General features: G+C 45.8%; 1 protein-coding gene across 2 annotated transcripts in view; it reads right to left on the bottom strand.

Annotated features, from left to right (window-relative positions):
• HCN1 (hyperpolarization activated cyclic nucleotide gated potassium channel 1) overlaps positions 1-15,813 on the bottom strand; it is a 537,736-nt gene that overhangs the window by 219,357 nt on the left and 302,566 nt on the right. For both annotated transcript variants that reach the window (XM_068249552.1, XM_068249560.1), the window contains exon 3: positions 8,675-8,836. In XM_068249552.1, coding sequence (XP_068105653.1) covers positions 8,675-8,836 — 162 coding nt within the window. The remainder of the gene's footprint in view (positions 1-8,674; positions 8,837-15,813) is intronic.

Genomic DNA, 15,813 nt, shown 5'->3' with positions numbered 1-15,813 from the left:
TCGCCTGAAACAATCTTTCAAGATCCTCTCAGGCACCATTTAAAAGTATGGACAGGAATCTCCCGACACCCATTGACTTGTCGTGAGCAAGCGTGCTGGAAAACCGAGTCACATGGCTCACCTCTCAATAAAACAACAGGCTGCCCGGCAGGTAGGGAAAGGCCATCCAGAATAAATAATAAAAAGATTAATTAGGAAAAATAGCTTCAGGGTCTGCTCTGGCCATTAACCATGATTGATTGTAAACAGTGGCGTAGCAATAGGGGTTGCAGAAGTAGCCACAGCATCGGGGCCCTTCCTAAACCACAGTATAAGCTGTTTATTTGTCCTGTGGTGGTAATAATCACTTCTATAGATGCTTTGAATAGTAGTAATCATTAACAAACTGTCCCCCATCCCGTTCTTGCACATCTAATAAAGTAGACGACCATGGCAGATTTTGTTGTGCCGTATCAATTGTTACATACAGAGTGCTTGGGGGGGCCCAATGGAAAACTTGCACCAGGGCCCATAGCTCCATTGCTACGCTACTGATTGTAAACAATTGATTTATATACCTTACACCACCTACGACCTTGACCCACTTTATATCAGAACTCAGCAGAGATCTCCCCTAATAGTAACTACATTGCTGTTGTGGCAGTGACTATGATATTATATCAGGTCTGATCTAATATTACGACATGGAAGTACACATTATCAGAGATAGGGAATGTGCACCACATGGTACATGCATCTTAAGTGATATGCAGATAATGGGTGGTTTGAGCTGCTGGCAGTGCTGGACTTTTGGAAAAGCCAGAAAGGCCCAGGTTTTGGTGGCTGCTGGATATATAAGAAAGGTTGCAAACTGATAGCAACACATGGAAGAGAGGAGCTGCTGCCCCATGGAGTTTGAAAGAGAAGGGGTTTTGTATATGGATGTTACACATTGAAGAGGAGGCTGCACATAGAATTGGAGGTTAGCTGCTGCGCATTGGAAGGAGAGGCTATGAGAAAGTTGACTTAGGGGTGAAAATATAAATCCAGCTGGGTTGGATGACCTGCTGGGCTGTGCTGATGTACACACAAGCGCAGCAGTGACATCAGTTTCAGTGTTCTCCCCAGGCTCTTTTAGCCAGGTGCTCCACCCGGCTAGTTTTGGTGAGCACCCGGCTGTCATCAGCTCACCTCCTCCTCTGCTTTAAGCATAGGTGTGCAGAGAAGCACCTGCCCTGCATTCTCTCATCTCGCCCCACCCGGCTACTTTTTCATGCCACCCGGCTGGAAAAAAATTCTGGGGAGAACACTGAGATTTTCCCTTGAGCAGAAAGAACAGTGGGTGGACAGAAAAGCAGAAGAGGAGGAAGTAAGCAGTCAGGAGGGCTGGATAAACAGAATCTGTCTAACAAGGACTTGCAACAGCTGTAAGTCATGTCTGGGTATCTAGTGAGTGACAGTATTGCAGTAGGCAAATTCACAGAGGGGCTCTGCAGGGGCTGTTTTCACAGCATGGCCCAGCTCCACCCCTTCCCTCCCCTAGCACAACCCCTGCAGAACACACAGCTCAACAGATAGCCAAATTGCATATTTGCATAACAAAACTGAATAAACAGCCACCAAAGGCAATCATTTCAGGCAACAGCTACCCATCAGGTCTGCCTAGCATAAGCCTTATCATGCTGTTATCTTTAATTTGTGGAAAACAATTTTATATCATGATCTTAAGAACATCCATATTTCTGCAGTCTTCCTGCTGTAGTTTATGTCACCAATTACATACTCTGTCAGCTCTCTCAATTTTGCTGAGAGGTCTGAAAACTCAGCTTAAAACGAACAAGTTAGGAAAAAAAGGGAGAAATACGTTATTGCAACAAATGGAAGTGACAAACGCTACAGAAAAACGCATAATTAACTGTCAAGCGTCAGTGTGTGAATAGTCTGCCCATGAACAAAACTTATCTTCCCGGCACAATGAAATCTTACAAAAAATAAAAGCCACAAAGTGAATATTGTCAGATATAATCCCGGTCTAGCGGCAGTCTCTCCTACAGTACATCAGATCCTGATCTCTATCACCCGCTAATCAAACTCAACACAAGGCCTGCCTTTCAGACACCTACAGAATAAGATGACATACACAACAAAAACCCTCATATCCAATAATACCAACATGTTTCCATTCATAAAAAAAAAAAAAAAATCTGTGCTGAAGTATAAAAGGCGTCAAAGTTTTACAAAAAAAAATGTAGTCGTTCTCCCCGGAAAGCTGTGCAGATTTCTATAATTTACAGCAATCGTTTCAGAAACAAATCTGTGCAGTCATTTTAAAGACCGTAATTTATCCCATTCTGATCTAACTTGACTTTGTTAACTTTCCTGTTCTATTGTGTAGAGAGTAGAATGAAACGTTTCTCAACACAAAGAAATAATAGAAAATAGAGAAGGAACTACAGTGATTCATTTTCATAATAACCTTGAACTAAAAATATGTTTTTAAAAGTATATTTTTATTTTTTTATGGCTCTATCCACATCAGATGCAACTTATGTTGCAGAAACGTATTCGAGTTGACAGTCCACACTTTGTGCAATGAGATATTGGGGTGTATGCAGTAAACTTGTGTAAAGTCTTATGTACGACAAGTATAGTGTAATGCATTGCAGGTGAGGTTTTCAATTCTGCTCTGATAATTGCAAGGGTGAACTTTACGCACGATATTCTGCAGATGGTGCATGGCAATATTACCGTTACTACCACCAGCAGTGTTCCGCGAGTTATGCTAGAAACGTGCCCCGCGGTACTTAAGTAACGCAAGCATTGCTATAGTAATGTGCATTACTATCACCCCAGTATAGGTAGCAGGATTTGCCCCCTTCCCCAATATAGATAGTCAGATGTGCCCCCAGCGTTAGGTAGTTCCCCCCTCCCCCCATGCAGAGTATTCGCAAGTGGAGCGTGCTGGAACGGTTACTCACATCTGCGCCACCAGGATCCCTCTTCAGCCTGTCGCAGCATCTCCCTCTAGGACTCCCTCCGTAATGAGAGACACCACTAGGTGGAGCCATAGAAACAGGACACTGAGACAGGGCTGGCAGTGAATTGGTGAGTATGCTGCATTCCTTTAGCATATACTCTGCAATGGCCGGGGGGGGGGGGGGGGGGGGGGCACTCGGCTCTGTGCCCAGAGGCTGGTGCTTCTTGAGCCTCTGCCTCAGTTTGGCCCCGAGCACATTTGTCTGTGCAGAAAAGCACACCTTTTAAGGCATGTGCATTCCTGCATTTTGCTCTGTGCTTACGTTTTTGGATTAGCGTTTTTGTATGGGTTTGCATTTTTAATCATCTCCCTTTTCAACATGAGGAAAAATACAGTATCAAATACAGTATCAGTTTTTTTTTTTTTTACAAAAATATCAAAAATCAATGCAAATCCCATATTGCATTAACCTCCTAGCAGCTTCAAAGGAACTATCCCGTTCAGGATAAGTGCACTGCTATTGACCTGAACTCATTATGCTGTAAATTCTTGGACTGCTTTGATGTCTCTCTGCTAGCAAAGGATATAGAAACAAAAACCCAAGGTCCTCTGTTATTGTCTCACACTGCCCCCTAGTGACAAGAGGCCATAAATACACATTGCAGCAGTACTAATTAGTAGCAAGGAAATACACTCACCTAAAGGATTATTAGGAACACCTGTTCAATTTCTTATTAATGCAATTATCTAATCAACAATCACATGGCAGTTGCTTCAATGCATTTAGGGGTGTGGTGCTGGTCAAGACAATCTCCTGAACTCCAAACTGAATGTCAGAATGGAAAAGAAAGGTGATTTAAGCAATTTAGCGTGGCATGGTTGTTGATGCCAAACGGACCGGTCTGAGTATTTCACAATCTGCTCAGTTACTGGGATTTTCATGCACAACCATTTCTAGGGTTTACAAAGAATGGTGTGAAAAGGGAAAAACATCCAGTATGTGGCAGTCCTGTGGGCAAAAATTCCTTGTTGATGCTAGAGGGCAGAGGAGAATGGGCCGACTGATTCAAGCTGATAGAAGAGCAACACTGACTGAAATAACCACTCGTTACACCCCAGGTATGCAGCAAAGCATTTGTGAAGCCACAACATGCACAACCTTGAGGCGGATGGGCTACAACAGCAGAAGACCCCACCGGGTACCACTCATCTCCACTACAAACAGGAAAAAGAGGCTACAATTTGCACAAGCTCACCAAAATTGGACAGTTGAAGACTGGAAAAATGTTGCCTGGTCTGATGAGTCTCGATAATTAGAATTTGGTGTAAACAGAATGAGAACATGGATCCATCATGCCTTGTTACCACTGTGCAGGCTAGTGGTGTAATGGTGTGGGGGATGTTTTCTTGGCACACTTTAGGCCCCTTAGTGCCAATTGGGCATTGTTTAAATGCCACGGGCTACCTGAGCATTGTTTCTGACCATGTACATCCCTTCATGACCACCAGGTACCCACCCTCTGATGGCTACTTCCAGCAGGATAATGCACCAATGTCACAAAGCTGGAATCATTTCAGATTGGTTTCTTGAACATGACAAGGAGTTTCCCTGTACTAAAATCGCCCCCACAGTCATCAGATCTCAACCCAATAGAGCATCTTTGGGATGTGATGGAACGGGAGTTTCGTGCCCTGGATGTGCATCCCACAAATCTCCATCAACTGCAAGATGCTATCCAATCAATATGGGCCAACATTTCTAAAGAATGCTTTCAGCGCCTCGTTGAATCAATGCCACGTAAAATTAAGGCAGTTCTGAAGGCAAAAGGGGGTCAAACACTGTATTAGTATGGTGCTCCTAATAATCCTTTAGGTGAGTGTATAACAAATAAGAAATAAAAAGTGCTAAAATAAATAGGCCTGGAGCACTTGCAAGCCTCTAAATAAATTGGCTGCTAAAGGGTTGGGGAAAAAAAGTCCAGCTAAAGTAAAGCAAAGGCAAGTTTCACACTAGTAGAAAAAAATCAAGCATTTTTGAGCCTCTTTGCCACAGAAATAGTTATTGTCAACAGAAATGATATATTGATTTCTATTGCGGCATAAATACTGGTATTAACAGTCAGCGCTGATCTCCTTTGTGTCTGGCCTACATTCAATATTGTGTCTGACGGACTCCGACTCTTCACTGAGCATGGCAATAGACCTGCACTGGAATGGTGAGTTAATGATGAATGAGCATTGGGTGTGGGATGAGGGCCAGTGATTGTGGCGTAATCCACAGGTGTTTGCTAACAAATATCCCCAAACTCCCCAGAGCAGGTATTTGTCAAGTGTTCGATGAATGATTGCTCGGTGTTGCCTGTTTGTGGTATGCCAAGTACTTATGTTCTCCTTTGTTTGCCTGGTACTGTAGAACCTTACAGCGTAGCTGAACAACTGGATTTCCTCTTCTTAACTTCCTTAGCGGTAATCCCGAGCCTGAGTGAGTTATACGCAGGAGCTTCTGCAGATCTCTCTGTGGTATTTTTTTCCTCCTGTTTTTAGGGTCTAAAATCATACTGCTAGGGAGGTTAAAGGTACTTATATGTTCTCCTCTGAAATAGGTTTACCTAACATGCCTTTACTTTGTCTCTGTGAGGCCACACTCCTCAGTTATTCTCATGTCCTGCAGGTCAATTTTCGAACAGTCTACACAGTAAACTGTTGGAATATTGCCACTTCCTCCCTGTAGATTCTACAGGGAGGAAGTAAAGATATACATTTTTATATAAATATTTTACTCTGAGCATGATTAACTGCATATGTTTACTTGGTATCCAAGAAGGTCCAATCTGAGGAATGAGACTTCACAGAGATAAAGTAAAGGTATGTGTGAGAAAACGCGGAAAAGCCGCCGCGGGTACTCAGAGCAAGGCGGCTGATACCGCGCCCAACGCGGCAGGTTGAGCGCGTGGGTCTGCATCCACTGGCATAACGGAGCGCGATGAAACTGCCGCATGCCTTATGAACAAGGCGGCGGATTCCGCGTCAGACGCGGATGTTTGCACGCATAGGCATATTCCTGACAGTACTGCTGAACGCGGAGGAACCGCCACATGCTTGGACAGCGGTGCGGCTGGTTCCGCATCCAACACAGCAGAAACATTACAACACATGTCTGGTGTGGCTGGGACTGATAGTCCACACAGGTTCAGGAGGACGCGCGCACGCGGAGGGACAGAGCCTTTATGACAGTCAGAAGGATGTCAGCTGACCAAGCCTGTCAGCTGACAATTCCAGCAGTTTTCATTGGTCCAGCACTTAGGGGTGGCGCTGGAGAGCGCTGGGGTATATATACTGGGTGCTGGTCATTTCTCTGGTGTCTGGCGTTGCGATCACTACGTGGTAGCACTCAGACCTTCTGTCAGTATCTGTGTTATTATCTAGACCAGTTTCCAAGGTGTTGATGACCAAGGAGCTCACACCTTAGTCTAGGAATCCTGTTATTATCTGTGTTATTATCTGAGTTATTATCTAGACCAGTTTCCAAGGTGTTGATGACCAAGAAGCTCACACCTTAGTCTAGTAATCCTGTTACCATCTGTGTTATTATCTAGACCAGTTCCGGGGTGTTGATGATCTAGGAGCTCACACCCAAGTCTAGGCATTGTTGATTATTTGTTATGACCTTCTGCTTTCCTGACCACTCTTCTGATCTCTGATTAGGTACTTCGCTATATCTGATTCTATGTTGCCAAACTCTGCTAGTCTTAGGATTCCGCATCTGTCTCCTGTCTCTGTACTTTATCTGTCTGTGTGTTGACGACCTGGCCTGCCTGGCCTCGAGAACTATCTCCCCAGTTAGAGATAGTTCACAGTCTGTTTGTGACATCCCTCCATTGGTGTCACTCACACTCTGGTCCTTCCCACTCTCAGCTTGACTCCGCCCCTTGGGGAGCCTCAGGCCTTTGGAAGGAGCCTGTTCTCTGGGCAGTACCCTTTACTGCCTTGCACCCTCTATACGGGTGCTCTCCTCAAAGTATTACTGTTGCACATAACACTCATATTACCTGGTGTCCAGAGGTTAGAGATATATCTGATTATCGGTGATACTGCAGATCATCAATAATCGGGTATATATCTGTATTCTCGGTGATACTGCAGATCACCGGTAATCAGATCCTCTCTGTGTTACACCGATCGTTACAGTATGATGCTAGTCATTATGCTGATGACACCAATTTAGACTGCATAATATCTCAATAACTGTACTTCCAGCTCAAAAATAGGTGTTGAAAATTGTCCCCTTCTCACACAGGAGGCTACAAAAATGCTTGTGCAAGCCCTCATTCTTTCTCAACTTGACTATTGAAACAGCCTACTTAAAACAACAAACTGGCATATCTTCAGTCCCTGCTGAACTCTGCTACCTGTGTCATCCATCTCTCCACCTTCTCTTCTGATGCTGCCTTTCTCTGCCAATCTCTCCATTTTGCTGCCTATTATTCACGTTTTTTTCCCTAACTATCATCTTTCAGTAAAGTCCCTCTTTAACCCCCTGGCAGTCTTATTCTTTTTTTGGATTTTAGTATCTAAAAGGGGTGTAATTTTTTTGCAGGCTTTTAGACCCTTAAACCTAGGGGAAAAAAAATCACACCGCAGAGAGATCTGCAGTAGCACCAGGACTTACTCACCTCCCTGAGATCCAGCTCTGCAGTTCTCCCTCTGTCCTCCAGTTGGCGCTGTAACCCTTTAGTAAGATCGCCGTCTGTCGTCATGACGACAGATGGTGATCTCATTCAAGGGATACAGAGACCCCGAGGACAGGAAGAACAATGGTGGGATGCCCCGGGAGGTGAGTGAAAACGCCTGTTGCGCGCTATGTTCTGCACAGTCTTGCCGGTGGCTACCACGAGTCACGCTCGGGGTTACCACTCCTGGCTTTTTTTTTCCACCCCAAGCCTTACACGTGATAACCGCCAAGGAGGTAACCACTAGCAAAGTCCCAGGCTAGTGACAAGATATTCCCCGTTTCCCAAGCTCCCATAAGGGAAATACTCCAGCTGTGCTGACATCATATACAAACAACAAACACAGAACATTTATATCGCGCTTTTCTCCTGGCGGACTCAAAGCGCCAGAGCTGCAGCCACTAGGACGCGCTCTATAGGCAGTAGCAGCGTTAGGGAGTCTTGCCCAAGGTCTCCTACTGAATAGGTGCTGGCTTACTGAACAGGCAGAGCTGAGATTTGAACCCTGGTCTCCTGTGTCAGAGGCAGAGCCCTTAACCATTACACTATCCAGCCACTGCTGGATATATACCTTCACACTAGTTACATGGGAGGGTCACCTCCTCCCAGCAAAGTAAACCGGACAGACTTCCATTTCATTTATCAATCACACAGAGGGTTCCTTCGAGCATACATGCAGTTCTGGGCTTTCTTACCTGATTGTCCACCATACTTTGCAAATGGAATATCTGAATGGCTGAACCCACTAAAGGTATTTATTTAAAAAAGTGTTAATAAATACACTTTCAATTATGATTTGCCAATCACTGACCAATTTTACCACCTTCATGTAGTATGAGGGTGAACAGATATTGAATACTATGAGCAGATTGTGTAGGCCAGGGCTGTCTAGCAGGCAGGTATTGATTGGAAAGAAGGTTCAGCACTGGTATATAAATCCAGACTGGCAATGAGCACTGTGTTACATTTTCTTGGAATAAGTACTTACAACCATATTATTTAAGGACACCCAGCAGTCACTCGGGAACTCCTGGAGCAGCGGAACCAGGAACTGCAGGCAGCCATCCCAGTGGCAAAGAAGCAGCATCATCCCGATGAGGTTAAATATTCTCACCACGGCACTGGCAAGGTCATAGGTCATGTGGAAAATCTGCAAAAAAAAAAAGGGTGAAAAAATAATTTCCATTATTAAAATATTGACATTCATCTGAGAAATGTACCAACCAAATTAGTATTTTTTTCAGCAAGTGCAGTATCTGAGCTGTGTATAAGAGGAAGGTTCGTTATGGAGCTTTTGTCAGAGTAAAGGTAGCAATACAACTAACAATTTTGATTCAATTGACGAAGTGATCGACTTTATTAGGCGATCAACTTCAGAGTGGTTGATGGAAAGTTGAGCGATTAGTGGCCCACACATTACAAGTGATATCCTATGAGATTCACTATCACTTATCAATCTAAATGATGTTGTGCCTCCATACTCTGAATGCAAAAATCGATTCAGTGTCGATTGAATGATATGTAAGCCGTAGCCGATTCCTGTGTGATCGACCAATATCTTCCATCCTGCACGATTGACTAAAGATGGCCATACATCAGGTGACTTGGCGGCCAAGCAACCATCCAATTATTATTATTATCCATGCACCCAAGTATATGTCGGCTGGAGGGAGGATGGAGCACTAAGCCGGCGGCGGACACCGACAGGTAAATTATACTGCACAGGGTACCTGAGAGCACATTTTATATTGGGGAGGACAGCGTCAGGATGGCAAGGTGGCGGATTCGGCGTCACAAGACCGATTCACAAGAGATGTTAAGCTGAAATTGATCGTGAGCTGGCCTGCTGTATATGGGCAGGCAACAGATCTCTCTCTGATCAGATTCTATCAGAGAGAGATCTGTCTCTTGTACGATCTCCCCATACATTGTCTGATGTATGGACAACTTAAGTTGGTCAGTTCAACGTAATATCCGCCACATTTCATTGATCGGGTATACTTAAACGAACTTGATTCTCTCTCGATTTAATAACAGGTTTCATGGTTTTACAAAGTAGATTTAAAGTTTTATTGTCTCTGCTCAACTGCAGTCTATTCAGGCCTCATTCACATCTAAAATCGAAATCGTTGACCCCAGTGATTTTCAATTTTGTGGGCACATTTTTTTTTATCCTCCCGGCACTCGAGTTGGCGCTGCGGTTTTTCTAAAGCGCTTTTAATAACCGCTTTTTCAGAGCAATTGCGTTTTATCACTCCCTGACGTAAGTCAGGAATTGAACTCTTTGACCCGGAAAATAATAAACACAATGTATTTATACTTAAAAGCGCGAACGCAATCGCCGCACAAAGCAATTTTGTGAGCGTTTTGCATTTTTCCTATACCTTCCAAAATTGCCTCAATAATGGTACAGGCAGCGCTTTGCTGAGCGGATCGGAAATGAACCGCTCAGATGTGAACTCTCTCATAGGGAATCATTGCACAAGCGTTTTGAGGGCAATTTTGAAAATGGCCTGTGCTTGAAAAAAGGGCAAAAACGCTGTTAGTGTGAACGAGCCCTCAGTGTCCCAGAGCTAAAATACAAGAACTATTGACCTTTTTTTATACAGTATATCACCTGCTCTCGAAGTTTTATGGCTGTTATTTCATATCAGTGAGGGTTATGCTATAATCCGACAAAGGCACGACAATACAGAAACTGTCACTTGCATGCCTGAAGGAAGAACTCTTTCAGGCAGGAAAAGAAAGAACAAACAAACACAGCCTAGCTATTCATGTTTGGCACTGTACACACACGTTTATCCCATGTCACCTGGGGTAGATGTTAACAAATGTTTGTAATTTCTGGAGAGGGAGGAAACTATCATTAAAAACAGGACATGGCTTCCTGTAGGAGGATGTCCTGTCACCCTTCCCGAATGCAACTTTCCTGCCTCTTCACCGCACTTTCATGTTTGCATGCTTTCCCGTGATATGAAACTGCTCAGTGTACTCTGATGCCCTAATTATTTCACAACTAGACTATTGCAACTCTCTGCTCTGTGGCCTCCCAGTGTTTAGGTCACTACTGTACATCATGCACGACTCATCCACCTGTCCTCCTACTTCTCCAGCCCCACCCCACTCTGTCAGTCTCTTTACTGGCTGCCAGTCACAGCTCATCCACCTGTCCTCCTACTTCTCCAGCCCTACCCCACTCTGTCAGTCTCTTTACTGGCTGCCAGTTACAGCTCATCCACCTGTCCTCCTACTTCTCCAGCCCTACCCCACTCTGTCAGTCTCTTTACTGGCTGCCAGTCACAGCTCATCCACCTGTCCTCCTACTTCTCCAGCCCTACCCCACTCTGTCAGTCTCTTTACTGGCTGCCAGTCACAGCTCATCCACCTGTCCTCCTACTTCTCCAGCCCTACCCCACTCTGTCAGTCTCTTTACTGGCTGCCAGTCACAGCTCATCCACCTGTCCTCCTACTTCTCCAGCCCTACCCCACTCTGTCAGTCTCTTTACTGGCTGCCAGTTACAGCTCATCCACCTGTCCTCCAGCTTCTCCAGCCCTACCCCACTCTGTCAGTCTCTTTACTGGCTGCCAGTTACAGCTCATCCACCTGTCCTCCTACTTCTCCAGCCCTACCCCACTCTGTCAGTCTCTTTACTGGCTGCCAGTCACAGCTCATCCACCTGTCCTCCTACTTCTCCAGCCCTACCCCACTCTGTCAGTCTCTTTACTGGCTGCCAGTCACAGCTCATCCACCTGTCCTCCTACTTCTCCAGCCCTACCCCACTCTGTCAGTCTCTTTACTGGCTGCCAGTCACAGCTCATCCACCTGTCCTCCAGCTTCTCCAGCCCTACCCCACTCTGTCAGTCTCTTTACTGGCTGCCAGTCACAGCTCATCCACCTGTCCTCCAGCTTCTCCAGCCCTACCCCACTCTGTCAGTCTCTTTACTGGCTGCCAGTCACAGCTCATCCACCTGTCCTCCTACTTCTCCAGCCCTACCCCACTCTGTCAGTCTCTTTACTGGCTGCCAGTCACAGCTCATCCACCTGTCCTCCAGCTTCTCTAGCCCTACCCCACTATGTCAGTCTCTTTACTGGCTGCCAGTCACAGCTCATCCACCTGTCCTCCAGCTTCTCCAGCCCTACCCCACTCTGTCAGTCTCTTTACTGGCTGCCAGTCACAGCTCATCCACCTGTCCTCCAGCTTCTCCAGCCCTACCCCACTCTGTCAGTCTCTTTACTGGCTGCCAGTCACAGCTCATCCACCTGTCCTCCTACTTCTCCAGCCCTACCCCACTATGTCAGTCTCTTTACTGGCTGCCAGTCACAGCTCATCCACCTGTCCTCCTACTTCTCCAGCCCTACCCCACTATGTCAGTCTCTTTACTGGCTGCCAGTTACAGCTCATCCACCTGTCCTCCTACTTCTCCAGCCCTACCCCACTCTGTCAGTCTCTTTACTGGCTGCCAGTTACAGCTCATCCACCTGTCCTCCAGCTTCTCCAGCCCTACCCCACTCTGTCAGTCTCTTTACTGGCTGCCAGTCACAGCTCATCCACCTGTCCTCCAGCTTCTCCAGCCCTACCCCACTATGTCAGTCTCTTTACTGGCTGCCAGTTACAGCTCATCCACCTGTCCTCCTACTTCTCCAGCCCTACCCCACTCTGTCAGTCTCTTTACTGGCTGCCAGTTACAGCTCATCCACCTGTCCTCCTACTTCTCCAGCCCTACCCCACTCTGTCAGTCTCTTTACTGGCTGCCAGTCACAGCTCATCCACCTGTCCTCCTACTTCTCCAGCCCTACCCCACTCTGTCAGTCTCTTTACTGGCTGCCAGTCACAGCTCATCCACCTGTCCTCCTACTTCTCCAGCCCTACCCCACTCTGTCAGTCTCTTTACTGGCTGCCAGTCACAGCTCATCCACCTGTCCTCCAGCTTCTCCAGCCCTACCCCACTCTGTCAGTCTCTTTACTGGCTGCCAGTCACAGCTCATCCACCTGTCCTCCAGCTTCTCCAGCCCTACCCCACTCTGTCAGTCTCTTTACTGGCTGCCAGTCACAGCTCATCCACCTGTCCTCCTACTTCTCCAGCCCTACCCCACTCTGTCAGTCTCTTTACTGGCTGCCAGTTACACAAAGGATACAATTCAAAATCCTGATGCTTGCCTACAAAGCACTTTACAACATAGCTCCTCATATAAATCCTACACACAATCTCTGCTCTACTAACAATATTCTCTGGTTACCTCTTGTTACTCCCACTTACAAGTCTTTTCTCGATCCTCTTCCTTCCTCTGGAACACTCTCCCTCAACACATCCACCACTCACCCACACTTACCCTTTTTAGGCGCAATTAAAAAAAAATCACCTCTTCCGGCAAGTATACTCTCCTACCTAGGACACTTTGGCATACGTCCCAATTTTTTGAGATAAGGAGGAGGGGCACTTTAAGACACGCCCTGCCACACCTCTAACCACACCCCTCACCATGCATATCACAAAGAGTTGAGAATCAAAAGTTTATTTTCAAATGTTAGAAGGAAGAAAAACTATTAATTTAATTAATAGGAATGAAGTTCACAGTCAAAGAAAAATACATAAATGAACACAGATCTGCGTATCAGTCTTTAAAGGAAACCAGAGACTATCTATATTCAAAATGTTATACATACCTGGGGCTTCCTCCAGCCCCATCTGCACGGAACGCTCCCACGCAGCCATCCTCAGTCTTCTCTGTCTTCTGTACCAGATCCCGTAACTTCAGCCAGCCGCGGCCAGTCTGCGCAAGTGCAGTTCTCTCCCTCCGTCTCTGCGCAGGCGCAGTACTATTCTCTGCTGCTCAGACTGGTCGCGACTGGCTAAAGTTACGGGACCCGGTACAGAAGAAAGAGAAAACTGAGGACTGCAGCGTGGGAGTGATCCGTGTGGATGGGGCTGGAGGAAGCCCCAGGTATGTGTAAATCTTTGAATATAGTTTGTCTCTGGTACACTTTAAAGCGGGACAAATTAGGAGGATTGAGGAACAGAGGGATGTGGGTCAAAAAGAAGGACAGTTGGGAGCTATGCTTCGGCCACTGATCACCATTTCTACCATCTCATACACAGCTTCCCTTTACATACGGTCTTTTGGCCAGGGCTCTCTTACCCTTTTGTCTCACAATGCTGTGTAATAGGTGTGCCCAAACCTCCCATCCCTGTGCAACAATCTGCAGTTGATTTGTTCACTGCATCAACGGTAATCCACCATTGTCTTGTATCAACTGTTGTATTGTTCATCATGTATTGGTATACCCTGTAGGCTGTTGTACAGCGCCATGGAAGATGCTGATGCTATTTAAAATCAATAATAATAATAATAATACTCTAGTTTCATCCCACAACCTAAAAGCCTAAAGCATTTCTGGTAGGCTGACACAGTCCTACAATTAGAAGGGGACATTAGGTTCTGAGCCCCATGAGGGACAGTGTGATACGACGAATGTAATGCTCTCTGTAATGCGTGAAGAAACTGTCATGGCCATATAAATGTGTACTGAAAAAAATAAATAATAATAATTTGGCCAGAGGTCCATGTCACAGGTCACTGCTGAAGACCATCTGGCACAGACCCGCAGCACAGCAGTGGTCTGTGGAGCGCAGCGTGTGCACCAGGGACTTACATTGGCTGTATTTCCATCTTGTGCCTACTGTGATTATATATACAGAACTCTGACCGTAGGGAGCTGCATTTCAGGCAAATTGATCACTTGTCGCTTCTTATTTTTAGAATGTTATATCTCAGAAATCTTGCAGAGGCATCTGGTGCACAGCCTGACCTGCAGCTAGCATCAGAAATGTTTTCTAATGTGGATAAATACCCACATATTCCTTTATAGAGACAGGCACTCCTCCATGCACAGATGTTGCTAAATGCTTTGTTTCCAGTGACCAGAGTTTTATGGTCGCTTCTGGAACCATCAAGTATTCATGAATGCAAATTATGGTCATGTAAAACTCAGCCATTGTCATCCTCCAGTCTGATCAAACTTGCTAGTTTTAGTCCAAGGTTATTACATACTGTATCTACATTATTATACATTATACAAATAATGAAATGCCAGATTAACCTAGCAGAAATCTAGATTTGTTGTACATTGTCTGAGTGAAGAAAAAGGTACTCTTTAAAGGACACTTGAAGTGAGAGGGAGATGGAGGCTGCCATGTTTATTTCCTTATAAACAATCCCAGTTGCATGGAAGCCCTGCTGATCTTTCTAACAAGTTTCTGACTCACTGACCTGAAACAAGCATGCCGCTTCAGTTGTACAATTCATTAAAGGCCCGTACCCACTATGCGATTTTTCTGACGACTGGCAATTTTTCTTTCCGTGATCTTGCGACGTAGGTACAGGTGTGCGATTACGCAAGCAACATTTGGCAATGTGCAGCTATAACGACTGTCATGGGGGATCGCATCTTTAAGATCCCCGATGACTCTTTGTAAAGTACTGTGATCGATTGACTTTCTGTTCGCACCCGTCATGTTCCGTCACTTGTACCCGCCCGCAGGAAGATGGATTGGGAAGCGCTCGTTGTCAAGGGATCCATTGCCCTGGTCGAATTGAATTGACTCGTCAGGTGAGAATTCAGCTTTAAAGTAAACCAGAGATGTTAAAGTCTAAACATTTGATACTTACTAGAGGCCTCCTCCAGCCCCATAAGCTCGTCTGAGTCCCATGCTGCCCCCCCCCCCCCCCCCATGGTCTGCCGTTCAGCTGCAATCAGCCTCAGTAACAGGCTCAGTCAGGACCTCCCGCGCATGTGCAGTAGACCCAGACTGGACCCGACTGAGCCTGTTATCGGGCCTGTTTGCGGCTGAACGGCAGACCGTGGGAGGACGGCATGGGACTCAGACAAGCTTATTGGTCAGGAGGAAGCCCCGGGTAAGTATCACATCTTTAGACTTTAACGTCTCTGGTTTACTTTAAGTCAGAGCACCAGATCTGCTTGCTTGCTCAGGGTATGTGGTTAAGGCTGGGAACACACTTGTTTTCACACATAGTGGAAAAGCACACAAGAAATTGCACTTAATGGGCTCTATTCACAAAGCATTGCCGCATTCGGTAATGCTGAAATCAGCAGATTTTACCAATCA

Source organism: Hyperolius riggenbachi, chromosome 1, assembly GCF_040937935.1.
Source record: "Hyperolius riggenbachi isolate aHypRig1 chromosome 1, aHypRig1.pri, whole genome shotgun sequence".
NCBI classification, from domain to species: Eukaryota; Metazoa; Chordata; class Amphibia; order Anura; family Hyperoliidae; genus Hyperolius; species Hyperolius riggenbachi.
The sequence above is the reverse complement of the archived record's forward strand: the minus strand, read 5'-3'. Positions and strand labels throughout refer to the sequence as shown.